At 40.8% G+C, this 19241-nt stretch overlaps 1 protein-coding gene across 1 annotated transcript; it reads left to right on the plus strand.

The window, feature by feature from the left end:
- Positions 1-6412: 6412 nt before the first annotated feature.
- LOC126973911 (BLOC-1-related complex subunit 6) lies at positions 6413-7853 on the plus strand. The gene has a single exon (XM_050821282.1). It carries the CDS (start codon positions 6796-6798, stop codon positions 7525-7527), a length of 732 nt encoding a protein of 243 aa, XP_050677239.1. The 5' UTR covers positions 6413-6795; the 3' UTR covers positions 7528-7853.
- Positions 7854-19241: the final 11388 nt, after the last annotated feature.

Consider the following 19241-nt stretch of genomic DNA (forward strand, 5'->3'; position numbering starts at 1 on the left):
TCTCGCCTCAGTTTCGATGTTAGCTTATCTGACTTGTAGATAAATAGTTTTAGGTTGGTTTATTCTAACCTAGGGATGGAACAATTTCATGAGTAGCAATAATTGAAAAATCTTATGAGATACGTTTTTAAACGTCGCACCTGCCACTTATGTTCTCATTGACTGGTAAAAGTCACACTCGATGAAAACGCTCTTCGCAGGTCGTGTTCGGAATACGAAATTCAGATTTCATCGTAAAATAGTCATTCGTCGTGATAAGGCATGAAGTCGCAATGTGGGTGAATTGCAAAGAATAATATATTACCTACGAACTATGACTTCTAATTTTGACTTTAAAAATAAACTTTGTGTCCAGGTGAATGAATTTCGAATTTCTTATTCTTCGGATGACAGATCTATATCTATCTCTGTTCCATATATTTATTTATTTATTTATTTGGATCATCAACATTACATATATTACACATTTATATAAACTTATGCTTGGTACAATTATTCTGATATATGTAACAATTAAAGATGAACACATCATTCAATGGTAACAGTGAACAGTGTGTTTTATACAGTCAAAAATGTCTAAGTACTAAAATGTATATAAAGTAAGGATATAATTTATATGGTTAAAATATAGGTACATACTACTTGGAAAAAAAAATCACAGGATAGCTTGATGTGCGAGAATTTTTACAAACTTTTTTGAATTATCGTTGAAAATATCGATTTCTGAATTTTTTGAGTTTACTTCGTTGTATAATCTACAAAGCCTGACGATGGGGGCGTTGAGTCCAATGTTTGTTCTACAGTAAGGAATGTGAAAGATCTTGGATATCGTCTGTCTTGGGTATTTAAAGGGTACTGAGAGGGATATGCATTCTTGAAGGTCAGAATTATTTATTTTATTATGAACTATTTTGTGCAGAAATAATAAATCTAGGTAGCTGCAACGAGATTTTAGTGAATGAAGTTTAAAGAAGTCGAGGCGTTGGGTATAAGGGCATCTATAAGATATTCCAGGTGTTGAAAAAGCTAGATGTCTCGAAAAAGACCGCTGTATTGATTCAATGCGTTGCGACTGCAAACTGTAGAAAGGATTCCAAACAACACTTGCGTATTCAATATGGGTTCGTACTAGAGCATTAAACAGCAGTATTTTAGTTTTTACACGACGGAATTTATTGGTGTTGCGTCTCATAAAGCCAAGCATCTGCGTAGATTTTTTAACGACTGAGTCTATGTGCGAATTGAATGTGAGTTGATTATCGATAAGAACACCTAAATCACGGATTTCACTTACTTCTTGTATCTCTGTATTATTTAACGTGTAAACAAAATTCGATGGTTTCTTTTTGCGGGTAAATTTTATAAGGAAGCACTTGCTGATATTTAAATACATATTGTTAGTGTTACACCATGTCCATATTCTATTTAAATCGGCTTGTAGTTGTGCACAGGAGACAGGGGATGCGGTAACATAAAGCTTCAAATCGTCCGCAAATATTGAGAATTTGGAGTGGAGTATTACTGAACTAATATCGTTGATAAATAACAAGAATAAGATTGGTGCAAGGTGGGATCCTTGCGGCACACCAGAGGTTGCATAGTAAGTATGTGACTTATAACCGTTGGTCATCACTATTTGGGATCTCATTCCTAAATAAGATATAAGCCAGTTAAGAAGTGAACCACATACACCGGCGGTTTTTAATTTCAGTGTAAGCAAATTGTGGTCAACTTTGTCAAATGCGCTTTTAAAATCTGTATAGATACTGTGTACTTCATGGCCCTTATCTATGTCACTGCAAATATTGGAAACGTAGGAAACTAAGTTTGTTTGGACAGATCTTCCGTTGAAAAACCCGTGTTGGTTATTTGAAATAGTGGCACTGATATGCCTAGTTATGGTAGGAGTAACAAGAGATTCAAAGAGCTTGGCAAGGCAAGATAGTATTGCAACTGGCCGGTAATTTTCTACTTTCGATAAGTCGCCCTTTTTAAATATAGGCACTATTTTGCATTCTTTCCATACTTCCGGGAATATGCCATCTTGTAATGATTTGTTAAAAATTAGAAACAGAGGAAAAGAGAGAACAGTACTCCATTTATTAATGAAAAATGGGTGGATATCGTCAGGGCCGCTAGCTTTAAAAATATTTATTTTTTTGATTTTTTTAATAATGTCTGTTTCTGTTGTATAAATACAATTGATGAGTGTGTCCGATAGTATTTGTGATGGGTGATTGTGTGTAGAAGTCTTTATATTAGAGTACACTGAATAAAAGTGGGAGGCAAAAAGGTTAACTATTTCAGGGCCGATATTTGCCACGGTCTTTAGTCATTCTGTCAGGTAGTTTACATTTATTTTTCTTTTTATCCTTAATGTATCGCCAAAACGCCTTTGGATCTTTTGTTATATTGTCCTCAATATTGTCCCTATAAACAGACAAACAATGATCATGTAAGGAGTGACACCGATTCCGGAGGATTTCAAATTCCAGTCGATCCCGCGGGTTTCTATAATTTTTATATTTTGCACGGACTTTATTTTTTTCCGAAAGTAATTTTATTAGTTGTCCAGCATACCAGTGAGGATATCTGGAAGTTATCACCTTGCGCTTTGGTACATATTTTGATATAGTTTTCCACAACTTGTTATATAGGACAGAAACCATTTCATTTACATGTTTTTCTTTTAGTTGGTCCTGCCATGGATAGCTCTTTAATTCTTTTTTAATAGCATCATAGTCGGCTTTGAAATAATTATAATCGCTACGGGGCTTAGGTTTAAAGAAGGTAAGGTTGGGAAAACTTAGATTTAAAACGAGATTAGGATGATACGGATCTAATTTAGACAATAATTGTAATGGTTTACTTATATTTACAGAGTTGAAACTGCAAAGTACTAAGTCTAATATATTGCCGTTTGCTTTTTGAATATTATTGATTTGGTATAAATTATTAGTAGAGATAAAATCAATCAAATTATAACCTAAGGGATTGTGGTGGTATGATGGTAGAGTGTATGTACTGTTGTTTACGGGTGACCAGATAATTGAGCTCTGATTAAAATCTCCAATTATAATTAATTCTTCTGTATGATCGATGACAGAGTTAGCGTTATTAATAATAGCAGCTTGAGTGTGAAGTTTGACAGGTGGAGGTAAATAGACAGCACAAATTTTTATTTTTTTAAGGATGCTATTCAGATTCAACTCTATAGTTATCCATAGATCTTCGACATTCGCTTTCATAATGACTGATACGTGCTGAAGTTATGTCTTTCATTACTGCTATCATAACTCCTCCGCCATCTAACTTGCTATTACTGGAAGTATGGCGATCACGGCGGTAGACCACATAACGACCATCGATGAATTCGTTATCAAATATTTGATTGTTTAACCATGTTTCGGTAAAAATTATAATTTTATATTCATTTTGAAGAATATTTTAATATATTTCATTAGTTTTTGTACGTATACCTCTTACGTTCTGATAATATATGTCAACAGAATCGAATTTGGAAATGGAAAACTGAGTCGCATTTAAATCTAAAACATAAAATACATATAGTTCCTAAGTAATTGACTTGAGAGTGTCATGACTGCGGATTAGAATGCAGGAGCACGTTTCGTCTTTTCTCATATAGATTCGCCCGTTACGAACCCATACATACTTATAGCCCGAGACTTTAGCCGTTGTTCGAGCAGCTTCATGTAAAGACTTATTTGCTGGGGTAAGATGTTCGCTAACGTAGATTGGGGCAAGAGGAGCACTTCCAGAAACACCGAAATGGCCAGAGTTTAGCTTTTCATGAGCCTTTTTATTTTTATTGAACTTTGTGACTGCGGCTAAGAGGGTATCACGTTGACGAGCACTTCGTAGTTTTGCTCTTACAGCTCGGGGCCTTATAGTTTCTTTGTCCAATTTAGCCACGCGAGTAACATGTTGAATATCAGCATCTCCAATAGAGCATCCAACAGCTTCAGCAAGGCTTATAAGAGTTGCGGACAGATTTTCGGATCGATGTTCAGGGAGCCCGTTTATTTCATCGTTAGATTCGCGCATGAGTTGTTCGACGTTGCTCAACCTAGTTGTCAAATCTTTAACGGAACTTTGTAGTTTTTGATTGTCCGTTTGAAGATATTTTATGACTTCATTTTTTTCGTCCAACGATTTTTTGAGATCTTCGTATTGATAAGCAATACGAAGATCTCAAAAAATATAAAAGAACTCCAAGGAATCTTGGTAACTTCTAACCTGTGTTTTGATGTCCTTCAATTGTTCGGCAACTTGCTGTTTAATTATTTGTGACACTTCCTGTCTGAGAATGTCACGAAGACGGTTTTCTGTTACGAAATGATCTTGGTTGTTAGGAGACTGCAATACTGGGTTAGCTTTATTGACATTTGTGTCAATGTTGAAAGATGTTGAGTTCAGAGTAGGCGTATCTGTCAACGAATGACGTTTGCATTTGCCACATTTAACAGTCCGGTTCAGTTCTTGACGATGATCTTTGAATTTTGCTGAATCAATATTCATACAGGAAAAGTGGTGTGGACCCTTGCACGAGGAACAATTTAAAAGGCATCCACGGTCTATCTTTTTATTACACTCTTGGAAATTCATAGTGCGAATGCTTCAAATCGACACAAGCGCCTAGTTCCGCTGATAATAAACTTCAATGAATGTTCAAGTAGGAATTTAATTCTTCACCCAATAATCTTGTTATTAAATTATAAATAAAAAACAAAATATTTTTGGAGCTGAGATTCGAACTCGGTTCGACGCGGCACAATCTAACGCCTTAGTTAGCCACAGAGTTAAGTACTTGGGCAAAACGATCAACACGAGACTGCTACGTCAACCCGACGGCAAAGTTTTTTTTTTCACTGTACCCACAATAGTTTTAAATTTTTGCACTGCATACCACACTACTAATTTTGTTTCTATAATAAAAACCGGTAAATTAACTTTCTGTAACAACACTTTTTGACCACAGTTCACTTTAGTTCATACCTTTCACTTTAATCAGTTTTTAAATTCTAATATTCGGGTTTCACTGCTTTAAAATTTAAAACAATACGGAGCTTGACTAAGCGAGGTGTCACCGTTAACGTCAACGGTATATAATATCAGTAGCGCCATTGGTTACATTTCATACTTTATTTTGATAGCAAATACATGGATATATATCACTTTTTGTTAATTCAACATAAGCACAACATTTCAAATCAAATCATCTTTATTTGCAAGATAAGGTAATAATATGTTGTTGGCTTATAATTAACAAGTGCTCTTATCCTAACCCACAAGGCATGCAAACTTATAGAGGAATACATAGTTCACTTTTTAATTTCTGTATGTTTCAGTTCAATTATATATATTGTACTATACTAAAAAAAGATATACATCCCAAGCAAACTTAGATTAACATCAATCATACAATATTTATTATTTCATAGGCTTATTAAGTTTAATTTATAATATAATGACATTAGCTATACAATGATATTGAGTTCAGTCGAAGTTAATTTTTATTATTTGCTATTTTATCGTCAAGAAAATCTTTTAATGAGTAGTATGCTTTTTTTATTAAGTAAGATTTGAGAGACTTTTTAAAGTAGAATATATATATTTATATTAGCAACTACAATTTACATGGACGCTCGCGTCACCGTAGCGTACGCACGTGTTTCGTGCACTATGCGTTAAAAGTTAAAACAAAATATGTGGTGTGTGGTCTAAGTAAAAGAAAATGGCGGATGTTATTACTAACGAGTTTTTAATGTTTGTGCAAAACAAGATAGATGTTTTAGATGAAGTAAGCATCGTTGAGATCTGTGCTACGAATTTCACGAATTTTGAAGTAGACAGAGGTATAAGTGAACTTTATGACTCATAATATAAACATAGAAGATGATATAAAACTTTTATACTGAACCAACTTTTGTCGCGAGGGATCTAAGTCGCCTGCCACAGTGTCCTTTGATGATGTAGTATGTAACTCGCTTACTTAAGTAACTCGTACTCCCTTAAGGACATGTCCAATGACAAAATGGGTATACACCATTTTATTTCAATATAAATCGAATGAACACTTAAAGCTGCTACCATAAACTGATACATGCACAAGACGTTTAAAACATTAAAAAAAAATTTCGTACTAGATAGTGAAATAGAAACAAAAACTTTTTTGCACAAACGTCATTGGTAAGTAGTTATCACAAATGACATCAAAAAGAATTCTAAAGGAATCAATTTTGAGAAAATAAATGCCTTTTATGCCTTTTATTGAGCCAGGTGTCAACTGTCATGTTGATTCGCCGGTCGCCCGAATTGTAGGTACCCACTAGTTTCGTTAGTTGTTAAAGTAAAAGCGTTCTGTGTATTTCGTAAATACCTAGTATTTACATCCTCTTTGGTTCTGTGGAATTGTACGCAAGTAGTCCTATTATTTATAAAATTAAAGTATTTTAAAATTATTATGTATTCGTTGCATTTTGTGAGTTTTAGATAATATCAATTAAATTTGATAACTATGGTAATATTGTATTAAATTCGTTTTGTTGTTTGCCGCTTGATTTATGAGTTGTGTAGAAGTTATCAAAGTGAATGTTGCAATTTTACTTCAAATTATTTAGTTTTCAAACAACACTGAATACTTCACACCGTCAAATATGTTTAGAAGGCTTTATAATATGTTTAACAAATTCTTATTAACATAAGTCTTTAAGAAATTCAAATAGATGAAATGCTTGTCATTAAATTATTTTCCATAATCTTGTTAACTTGAAGATGTCTGACGACCAACAGTCACCTACAGAAATTATTCAGGGTATTGGGGATGTGAAGTTAAAACAAGATGAAGGTGATATGGATGATGATATTTCCGCAAAGATGACAGCATCATATAGTGAAATATCATTTCACTCAGATAATGGACAATCCGATGATATTGTTAAGCCTGGTCCATCAAGACCTTACAACTTACCCTCGGAAAATCGTAAACAAGATAAAATGCCATTAGACATAGATGGTCATGTCCGATATGAGGGTGATATGACTCACTACGTGGCTGACAACTTAGAATTTAAGATTAAGCTTTCAAGTCCAGTTACAAAGAAAGGAGAAACTCCAGTTTTCGGCAGCTCAAGTGCTTCAAGATCAAGCACACCATCTGGAAAATTGTATAGACAAATATTGGCACCACAGATAGGACAAATTGATATTACAGTTTTAAATGACTTAGAACATGAAGCCCAAAAGATAGCTCAATCTGTTGATAACCTAATAGAGAATCTTTCAAGTATTTTGCACTCAAATTCCTCACTCACTGCAGAAAATATGGATGTATATAAAGATGCAGTTGGTAAAACATGTGACGCAATGGATAATAATATAAAAAGTATGTACACAATCCTAGCTAAAGGTGAGGAAGTATCGCAGTCTATGGTACCTGTAGAAGCACAGGCTGCTCGGATAGCAGAAATAAAGAGATTGTTACTAATGTTTGAAAGTAATTTTTAACATGTGATAGAAATAGAGTAATTTGTTGTTATTTTTTCTCCTGTTAGTTTATATATATTTAACATTAACTTGTATTATAATTTATTCATGTGGGATTTGAACGACCCAACACTGACCAAAGCTAAACATCCCAATTTGCACATGATCCATTTTAAGCTTTTAGGGTAAATGTTGTTATGGAATTCAAGGAAGCCTTTCAACACCAAAAGAGTTGGAGTTTTATGAAATAATGGGAATCTAATGAGAAAAGTATTTATTGTAAAAATATGAACCTTATTTATCTAGCCATAATTCCAGCAATATGAAAATAAAGTTTACATGGTATATCTTTTTTTTTTAATTTGGTATTCACATTTTTTATTATATTTTATTGTTTTCTACTTTCTATTGGTACAAAATACTGGTTATAGTTTTTTGAGACGTTCAGGTGGATTTACTGTGCTGATGCAAAATTTATTTTGTGACAGCTGTGACTTGACATTCATACTTCAAAACTTGTAATGGTCTCCCTGCCTAGCTTTTTTTTATGGAAAAGGATGACAAACTAGTATACGGGTCACCTGGTGTGAAATGATCACTGCCACCCACATTCTCTTGCAACACCAGAGGAGTCACAGAAGTGTTGCCAGCCTATAAGGAAGGTGTATGCGCTTTTATTAAGGTACCCATGAAGTATCTTCCTGGAAACACGCAGTAAGAAGCTCATTCCACATCTTTGTAGCATGTGGAAGAAAGCTCTTTGAAACCCGCACTGTGGAGGACCGTCACACATCTGGATGGTGGGGATGATATCCTAACTAATAGTGTGTCGTGCGAAGGTGGCATTCTGCGGCAGGAATCAGGTGAAACAGTTCTTAGGAAATCTCCCCTAGTAAATGTGGTAGAAGACACAATGAAGAGACATTACTACGCAAAGCCAAGTGATCCAGCTATTGACAGAGCACTGGCTCCCGGACAATTCTAAGAGCAAATACTGGGGTGCGCTCGACCATAGATGACAGCAATACTCCATGTGTGACCAGACATGCACTGTGTAGAGTGCTAGAATGTGGGCCGCCTTGAAGTATTGCTGTGTTCTATTAGTGACAACTAGCTTCTTCGAAGCCAATTTGTCTTTGCCCTCCAGATGGCCACGAAATTGGCAATCGCTCGAGATTTCGAGAACCAGTATTCCGATACTAGGCGAGGCTTTAAGGGAAGTGTTGTCAAAGAGCGGTGATACGACAAAAGGGGTTAGTTTAGTGGTGAACGCGCAAGCTTTAGTGTTGTGGGAGTTAAACTGGACAAGGTTCAATTTATCCCATACCGCGACCTTCTCCAGAGAGCACTCGATAGAATACACATGTGTCTCCCGGCACTGGTGATGATCGATGATTTCCCGAAAGAGACCTGCATGGCCCGTGTATACGGCATCTCCAGTGCTGTCGTCTGCATAGCAATGTATGTTGGAGATGTCCAACATACGATTGATATGCAGAAGAAACATCGTGGGAGATAGCACACAGCCTTGGGGCACTCCAGTGTCCACGGGCATCAGGTTCGAGCAATAACCGTCGACAACGACCTGTATGCTGCGCCCAGTGAGGAAGCTGGAGGTCCTCTTGCATAAGCTTTCGGGCAACCCACATGATGGAAGTTTTGAGAGGAGCGCCTTGTGCCACACACGAACAAAGGCCTTCGCTATATCCAGGCTAATTGCCAGGCCTTCCACCTTGGTGCCTGTGCCGCTCGTCTTGAAAATGCTTTTGGGAGAGAAGCACCTTGCTTGAGCACCATGAGGCGATTTTTCTCAGCTACGACTACCATCTGCACAATTCCACTTGAAGATCAAAAGAGTTAATACCGAGTGGTATTCTACCATTTGTGTACCCTGGTTGTTAAAAAAAGTTCGCAAAAGATCTACATCATTAAAAATATTATTATATATATGTATATTATATATGTATATGTATACATCATGACAACGCTTCTTCACACACGGCCAACAAAACTAACTCATTTTAAGCGAAAAAGTACAACTGGTCACCCATCCTACACATAGCCCCGACCTAGTACTGTATTTTCCCCAAAATCAAAGATTTGATGAGAAGAGGCAGTGATAGCGTTCAATCAGCACGTAGAAAACATGCCTTCAGATCTGTGGTCCTTCTGTTTTAAAAAATGGTTCGATCGCTTGAAAAAATGTTTAAAATGTAAAGGAGAGTATTTTTTAAAACCAATAAACATTATATTTTGGTTATGACTTGTTGTTTTTATAAGTCAAGCAAAACTTTTAGTGTGACCTACGTGCCAGAAGAGCGCCTTGCCACTGTCGGTCGTTGATAAACTGGTGACCCTCTAGGTATACCAAGAGCTGGCGGTTAATTATGCTCTCCATGATTTTGGACAGCAGGGAGGTAATAGCTATATGCCTGTAGTTTGTCAGATCCGAACTGTCTCCTTTTTTTATATCGGTTGCACAAGAGCTGACTTCCATGAGCCAGGGACTACGTCTTTTTAATAAGAGTGTGAGTGGGAATGAATAAACGCGTTAGCACCGGCGTCAACTCAGGGTCACACGTTCTAAGCACGATTGGAGAAATGCCATCCGGCCCGCTCGACTTCCTGACGTCCAACGAAACAGCTCGCCGGCGGTGTTTTTCCGTTGAGGTCAAGAGGCGAGTTAGAGGCAAAAAGAACGCAGAGAAGATCGGCTTTCTCTACGCCAGGGTGTCATTCTTCATGTGCAACGGCGGCTGGGACGGCTGGTTGAATTTACCAAGAGCAGCTTTCGACAACGACCAGAACTTAAAAAATAAGTAACTAGAAAGTTGCTCGCCGATTTTGACAACGTGCTTCGATTTCGCGAGTAGCCGTTTAAAGAATCTGGAGGCACGGTTAAATTTCCTCTTTAGAACAAAGTTGGATATGCCTGTTTTTGCAGTCAAATGCTGCTTTAACTGACGATGATCTGTCACCGATCGGTTCTACAGAGTTTGGTATAAAAATATCCATGCCCGGTTGTATCACCTCGGCTACTGCAATAGCGCCGACAATTGGATCATCCGAAGGGAAATATACCTTGCCCCAAGGGAAGGATGCAAAAAAGGAACGCATCCTATCAAAATCTGCTGACTTGTAGTGCCAAACTCTTAATCTATACGCAGCCAGAGAGTAGACAAGTCCCTACCCTCAATTTTGCCGAGACGGCGACAGCAGATATCCTCCCTAACATGCGGCAAAAAATTATGCTCAATTTTATACCCGGGGTACGTTAAATATGACGTATCGCTAGGTCGACATATCTGCGCCTCCGTAAGGAAACACAAGGCCGGCTGCGCCGTCTCAGGGTGGTGGTGGACGGCGTATAGCATGAAGAGTTCAAATTAATCAACCATAATGACTCAATAAAATGCTAATTCAATATTAGCACCGCTTTGTCAAATTCTTGTTTGATTTTTAATTTCCATTATTATTCTTTTAACCTGAAATTCGAGTGGATTCCCCTGGTGTAGCAAAAGTCCACATTAAGCGTGGAGCGGCGTGCCGTGGTGTTACTGCCTCGTTTCTTCTAGAATGCTCTCAATCTCACCACGTAATTAGACTCAAAATTATCCATAAATATTTCAGCCATAATTGGACTTAATGGTGATCAATGGGATCACTAAATCTAATCCTTCCTCTTGGCGATAGAATTGATTTTTGAATTTAAAATAATTTTGTTTCATACATAACCTAGTAAGGTTGATGATGTCATCCTTTTCACCGGGATGTATCCTCTGTTTTTTAAAGAGGTCATCAAGGATAATTAAACTTTGTTCATATGGAACATTGGTGAATAAACTATCTACAACGAGAGACAATAATTTGGCATTTGGTGGAAGGTTGGTATTTTTTACTTTATTTATCAAATCTAGACTATTTTTCAAACTATACTGAGGATTGAATAATGATTTGTTTTTTATTATTACATTAAGTTTTTTGGCAAGGTCGTACGTCGGGGCACCGATATAAGAAACTACTGGACGGACAGGATTATTTTCTTTGTGAATTTTAGGTAAACCGTATAAGATGGGAGGTCGCGGGTTCATGGGAACTACGTATTTTAATTTACTTGGAGAAATAAATGACGAATTTTTGACGGACTCTTTTAATTCTGAAGTAAAGTTTTTAGTGGAGTCTGAGTTCAGACGTTCGAAATCGTCGGTTTGTATTATATCATTTACTTTCTGTTCATAATCGTTTTTATTTAGAATAACAAGGCAATTACCTTTATCGGCTTTTGAAATGACTAAATTTTCTTGATTTAATTTATTTTGTAAAGAAGTGAAAACATGTTTATCTGAACTGTTTTGGTTGTATGTGGTACACGATGGTTTTTTCAAAATAGTTGAAATTTGATATCTAACGGCCATATCTTGTTGACTTCTAACACACGCCACTTCTGAATCTACTGCCAATGTATCGAGCGTTTTTTGGTTTAGACCCGGTCTGATATTGTATTTAATGCCTTTTTGTAGTAATGAAATTTCAGGCGAGACAACACGTCCTGAGGATGCCTCGTGTAGAGGCGAAACACGTGTCGAATTGTTTTTAAAAACAAATATTGGCGGAATTAACACTAAAGAAAACTTAAATCATTTGTATAAAATAAGGAAGTAAAATCTCGAGCTGCACATGCTGTATTTTAAAAGCTACGTCTTCGTTGACGATCAAAAATCGAAAGAAACAAACTATATTTATCCTGTTGAATGGTGAATGAAAGGTTTACAAAACAAAGTAAAAAATTACTTGTGTGGTACTTTGTGGAAAACGCGTGATTCTAGAAAAGCTAGGTCCGGCTTTTTTTTTAATTCTGTGCGTAAAATACTACCAGCCAGCCAGACGCTAGCTTGCCCGTTATGTTACACTTGCATATTATGCTGCGGATCTGATATTTCGTGACTACGCCCGTGACTCAACATGAACAAACACACTCTACGTCAATGATATTATAGAGTATGTTGCGATATACACTGCGACCACTGTAGTGTGACGTCAATTTAGTATACTGTGAAGCCGTTCCTTTATAGTTAGTTATACTGGTTAGTATTTAAAACGGAATGCAATCCCGTATACTGTCATCCGCATTTTTAGACGCAGCAATCAAATGAGTTTATTAAAGTTTTCTAGTTCTAGTGTTGGAGTACTATCAACTTAAAAATATTTTAATTAATATTAATTGTAAATGTAATTTATAATATTATAAGAGTAAGTAGTTTTTTATTAATTATTATTAATAGTAAACAGTAATTTATGTTTTTTAATACAGTCTAATAAGTTTAATTTTTGCAATTCTTCCATTTTTTTATTTATGAATTCAAACTAATTACAGAACTTTATAACTTTGGGATTAAACTGTAGGTTTGTTGTATTGTTTATAAAACGTTAGGCACTGGAGTGGTTTTTTACTGATCACGTGATCAAAGTACTGCTTACCTCGAAAACGCCAGTGCTCACAGTAGAATATGGCGACAATTTATGACGTATATTTCCCTAGGGTACTGCGGCAGTATACTGGCAGTCCATAACGAAACGAATTTTTCTTCATTGATAGCACTCTGCAGTGCTCGCAGTGCATATCGGAACATATACATAGTATTAGATCTAACCCGAGCTGGTATTATAGTGTACTAAAATGGTCTAAGTAATAACATCCATACAGATTTAAAGAATTTCTTTTGTACATAAACCTAACGGGGGTTTTTTTTCTCGTAATCGAGTAGATTGAAAAATGATTTAAATATTCTTCAGTTAATGTATTTTGTTTTCGCTAAGATACTAACTGTCACCTTTTGATGTTTATAATAGACCGTAGGTTTAGACCGTAGGTAATTAATTTTAATTACTTTTACTACACACTTTGAGTTCGATTCAGGCAGGCAACGCGAGCACACGTGCCGCGTTATCTGTCCTCCTTCGAATATTTTTATTACCTGCGTTATCGCACTATCTGCTCAGGCCACCTGGGCTAGCTATTGTTATCTCGCGCTATTGTTCGGGACTCTGAGTCTCGCACCTGTTACGTTCCTTCGCGGAACGTAGCTTAGTTATTATCTGTGTTAATTACCCGGTCTTACGATCGTGTTAGTTAGCACCTGTGCTGTGTTTCGCGATTCTGCACGCTAATCGTGTGTGTTTGTGAGTTGCAGTTCGTGCCGTGTGTGTCTTCTCCGCGGGGGCCTGCACAGCGTGCATCGGGGTTCCGGCCCAGCCAGTCTACATCCAGTAAAGCTAAGTCTTAGGCTTAATTGATATTATTAATTTCTTTTAATTTTTGTATATTTCATTTTTATTAATGTACAAGTGTACAACTTTACTATAGTTGTCCACTTAATCATTATACTCCCCCTCTGCCTGACTCGGGCAGCGGGGGTTGTCACCCGCTCAACTTAGCTAAATATTACAACCATGGCTTCACCAATGGTTGCCGACGAGGGCTTTTTCAGCGCTCTAATTGATAGGTTCCTTACGGAGAAGATCGCTCCGCTAATGAAAGAAACAATCAACGAGACAGTGGATGCCGCTATTAAAACGAAATCCAAAAACTATAACTCGTCGTCTGACGTTTTGGGTTCCGACGGGGAATCCGAAATGGAATTAGGCAACATCTCCGATGTTAGTTCCGTGGCCTCGGTCAAACCGAGAAAAGTGATCACCCGATCAGCCCGCCCGCCTGTCCTTCAGGCTTACTTTGACGCGCAGGCAACCTCTAAGGTTCCCGCGGTCACTCCTGACCGCACGGAAGCCCCTCAGGCTTCCAGTGCTTCACCGGCCCAGCCGGAAACCGCTCTACCGTCGAGAGCGGAGAGTGTCGCATCGGACACGGACGGCTTCACCACCGTGAGCCGTAAAAAGAAGCGCGGTCGCGAATCGCCTACTCTTGATGGCACACCCGCCAAGAAAGCCGCGGCCACGACTGGCTCCACTCCCGCGCCCGCGCCCGCGTCCGCTAAAGCCCGCGTACCGCCTCCGACCAAGCGCCCGCCTCCTATTTTTATAGGAGACCGAGGCCGCTGGTTGGTTATCAAAAATAGGATCTCGAAGACGCTCTCCTTCCAGGCGAGGGCGTACCAATCTCTCATCAAATTAGAGACCAAAGAGGTAGCGGACCACCGCGCCTTGACATCCCTTCTTAGAGAGCTGAGTGTGGGTTTCCACACGTACGCCCTGCATGAGGAGAAGCGTCTGAAGGTCGTTATTAGAAACGTCACCAGAGAGTAAGACGAGGCCGACATTCTGTCGGACCTCAAAGAGCAGGGTTACCCTGCACACGAGGTGCACCGTATGCGCGGAACCACCAACAAACAACCATTTAACATGGTTCTCGTCGTCCTCGACCTCACGCAAGAGGGAAAGGAAATTTTTAACATAAAATCGGTTTGCTCCCTTCAGGGCATCCGGGCTGAAGCTCCTCGCAACCGCGGGGAGCCTGGTCAGTGTCACAGATGCCAGTTATACGGGCACTCGGCATGCAACTGCGAACACACCCCGAGGTGTGTGAAGTGCCTCGGCAAACACGGCACGCCGGAGTGCCCTCGACCAGCGCAATGCGCGGAGCCCCCGGCCTGCGTCTTGTGCGGGGAGAAGGGGCACCCCGCGAGCTATCGCGGGTGTCCCAAGGCACCCAAACACAAGCGTCACCCAGGGCGCCGCCAGCCGCAAGGCAGAGCAGAGAAGGTGGAGTTCACTCCGACCTTCAAGCCTGCGCCGCCTCTGAAGGTAAACGCCTGGGCGAGGTCTCCTCCGGCTGCCAACGCTGCCAAAGAGGCCAATCTCGCGGCCCCCGCCCCCCTCCGGCCACCGCTAGCGACCCGCCCGGCGGCGTCGGTCCCGCGACCGAGGCCATCGGCGCCCGCGTCCGCGGCAACAGGTAACCAAGGCGGCAGCTCCTTTGCCTTCATGTTCGAACTGTCAGAGCTGTTCGACATAGATGAAATAATAGCCCTGGCCAGCAGGCTCGAGGCTGTCCGGGACGACCCGCCGTCGCTCCTGCAAGTTATGGCAGACAACGGCAAAATATTCCGTGCCCTCACCGATATAGGGCGAAAGTATAAAAACATTCGCGATGCCTAATTACGTAAGCGGACGGGTTAAACCACATACGCTCCGTATAGCGTATTTTAACGCCCAAGGCCTTAAGCCTCAACAAGACTTAGTGAAGGAGTTCGCTCACGAACATCAATTAGACCTATTCTTAGTGCAAGAGACATTTCTAAAACCACGTATCGCTAATTATAACTTAGTCAGGAATGATCGCACCACCCGTATGGGCGGCACCCTCATTTATTTTAAAAGGTCTCTCTCTACACTGTATACCTATAGATCCTCCGGTCCTCACTAACATCGAGGCCTCTGCCATCCGGGTCAGTATGGCGAATCACCAGCCGATCACTGTTATTTAAGCTTATCTTCCGCCCAACAAACAAGTATTATACACAGATATAGAAGCATTACTCGGCCACGGGGCCACAGTCATAGTGGGCGGCGATCTTAACGCCAAACACTCCAGCTGGAACAGTAGAGCCACAAATAGAAACGGAATCTTATTAGATTCGCTGACAGACACGCCGAACTTTTCAGTAACAGCACCCGATGATTTATCCGGATAACGTCACGCACCGACCCGACATTCTAGACGTTGCGATACTTAAGAACGTAACGCTCAATGTAAATTCAATCAAGGTTTTTCACGAATTAGAGTCAGACCACCGGCCCGTCGTCCTAAATCTAGGCCCACCGGTTAACTTTCAACCACCGACGAATACAGTGATCGACTGGCAACTGCTGGAAAAGGATCTCGAGTCTATCAAGTCCGACGACCTTGACCTTATACCGGACGTCATCGACTCGGTCGACACGGCTCACAGTGCTATCTCTCATGTGACGTCACATATACAGAATAGGATCAAGGCCTGCTCCAGGCAGGTTCCGACGATGCAACCGCATCGCCTAAACCTGCCTCCAGAGGTCAGGAACTTACTCACACAGAAGCACAGAGCCACTAGACTTTACGACAGGTATCCGTCGGTCGAGAATAGGCGCCACCTCCGCTACCTACAGCGGGTGGTACGGGAACGTATCGCGGAACTCCGCGGCGAACGTTGGGACCGCTTGCTCGGCAACCTTAAACCATCACATGTGGCTTTCTGGAAGCTGCCTCGCGCGTTCAAACAGGAGCCGCCCACTGTCATGCCTCCTTTGGACAGACCGGGACTGCAGCCGGCGCTCGATGACGATGAGAAGGCTGAATGCCTCGCCGATAGTCTCGAGAGTCAGTGCTCTCCAAATGCAGCAGCCGATCCGACAGACGTTGACGAAGTTGATCGTGAAGTTGAACGTCGCTCCGCTCTGGGCCCTTCAGGCGATGTAATAAAACCCACCTCTTACGAAGAGGTGAAGCTAATCATTAAGGAGCTTAACTCCAAGAAGGCCCCGGGGCCCGACACTATAAACAATAGGGTTCTTAAAATCCTACCCTCGACTATTATTACTTTATTGGTTACCATTTTTAATATTCTATTGTCTAACAGCGCGTTCCCCGAACAATGGAAGGATTCCATTGTTATCGGTATCCCAAAACCCAATAAACCTAAAGCTAATCCGAGTAGCTATAGGCCTATTAGCTTAATTAACTCGATCGGGAAACTTTACGAAAGATTAATTCTCGCGCGTCTTAATCATTACATCGCGGAGCTCAACCTGATACCCGACATACAGTTCGGATTCAGAACCGCTCACTCGTGTCCCCAGCAGGCTCACCGACTCACCGAGTACATTCTCGTACGGCGTCAACTTCACGCTACCACGGCAGCCGTGTTTTTCGATGTTGCGAAGGCATTCGACAAGGTATGGCACAACGGCTTAGTATTCAAGCTGTATCAATTGGAAGTGCCAGACAGGCTCGTGCGCATCATACGAGCCTACCTTACTGATCGCTCCTTCCGATATAGAGTAGAGGGCACCCTATCCTCACCCAGACCCATCAGGTCTGGCGTGCCACAGGGTTCAGTCCTCTCTCCCACTCTTTTCTCGCTCTTCACGAGCGACATTCCCAAGTTTCCGAGTGTCCAGCTCGCTCAGTACGCTGACGATACGGCACTCTACTTTGGCTCCGCTCTATTGAACCGCTCAACCTTGAGCAGGAACATTAAAGTGCTTCAAGCCGCCGTCGATGAACTAGGCAACTGGTTCAGAAAATGGCGGATTGAAGTGAACCCCAGCAAGAGTGCAGCGGTACTCTTCGGTAACGCGAATAGCATCCGCGCTAAAAAACGACCGACCGACGTCATTAAATTGTATGAAACACCCATACCGTGGGTGAAGGATTACAAATACTTAGGAGTCACGTTCAACAGCAATATGAACTTCAAGAAACATATTGATACGGTATGCAATAGAGCCCGATTTGTCCTCAGTCGCCTTTATCCACTTGTGTGTGGGCGAAGCAAACTTCCGCTCAAACACAAAGTGACGCTGTACAAAACCATCGTACGGCCCATACTGTCATACGCAAGCGTCGTTTTCGCGCACACCCGACCGAGCTACTTACGTCGTTTGCAAGTAGTTCAAAATAAATTCACGCGCATGGCAACCGGAGCCCCGTGGTTCATCCGAAACGTTGACCTTCACCGCGACCTAGAGCTTCCGACGATAGCTCAACACTTTAAAGAGATCTCGCGACGCTTCTTTGACAAGGCGCCTAACCATCCCAACATCTTGGTTAGGAAGGCATGCGGGTACACCACCCTTCACCATAGTCTCAACCCAATAAGACGTCCCAGACACGTAACGGTAGACCCGGATGACGACATCACCATCGCGAACGCGACACCCACACAAACACCGACATAGACACGCACACACCGCCTTCGCAGGCGTAGGCGCGGTCAACCACCGCAAACCACTGGCACTCGTCGCTCTGACGATGGCCAGCGGCCCGCACCCTAGATACACCACACATTGTTTTGATACCCGACGAGACGTTAGTCCTCGTCCTGTAATCGCTTCACTACACTCACTCACACACGGACTGACTGACGGACTGACATACACCACTTACACAATCACAAACACACTCCACCAACAGACACAAACATACATGCACACAAATATTTACACTACGTACATACATACAAACACACATACATACAATCATAAACACATACATACACACTTACATACATTACACAAAACATCACCACACTCGCCGGCGAGTGTGTTCTTATCACCTTTTCATCTTTCATCTTCATTTCATCTTCATTTTCATTCTCTCTCCTTCCCACAAGCACACAGCCGGTCTGAAGTTCGAGTCTCCTTAGGAGACGCCCCGCGACTGTTGTTGCGTAGTCTTTGCGGCCTCCACGGCCCACGTCCTACTTCGCTGTGAAATTCCTCTGTGCTGCTAACAGCACAGAGGAGGGTTTAATCGGTATGGGGTGTCCGCTTACGCGGACACTCGAGTCCGACATATTACGCCCCGTTCCGGGGCGTAAATACGTAACCGTATTTCCTCCTCTCAAAAAAAAAAAAACTAATCTTTAAAATATTTTAGTAGTCTGCGTTCGGAGCATAGATAAGAGTAATTTAATTTTAGTATACCTACTGATTACTGACAGGTCGTTTGTACTTTGTACTTTAAACTTTGTTGTCAGTTGTCACTTCTATTATCTATGGTTGTCACTATCAGTAGTCAG

The sequence above is a fragment of the Leptidea sinapis genome, chromosome 30 (assembly GCF_905404315.1).
Source record: "Leptidea sinapis chromosome 30, ilLepSina1.1, whole genome shotgun sequence".
Lineage (NCBI taxonomy): Eukaryota > Metazoa > Arthropoda > Insecta > Lepidoptera > Pieridae > Leptidea > Leptidea sinapis.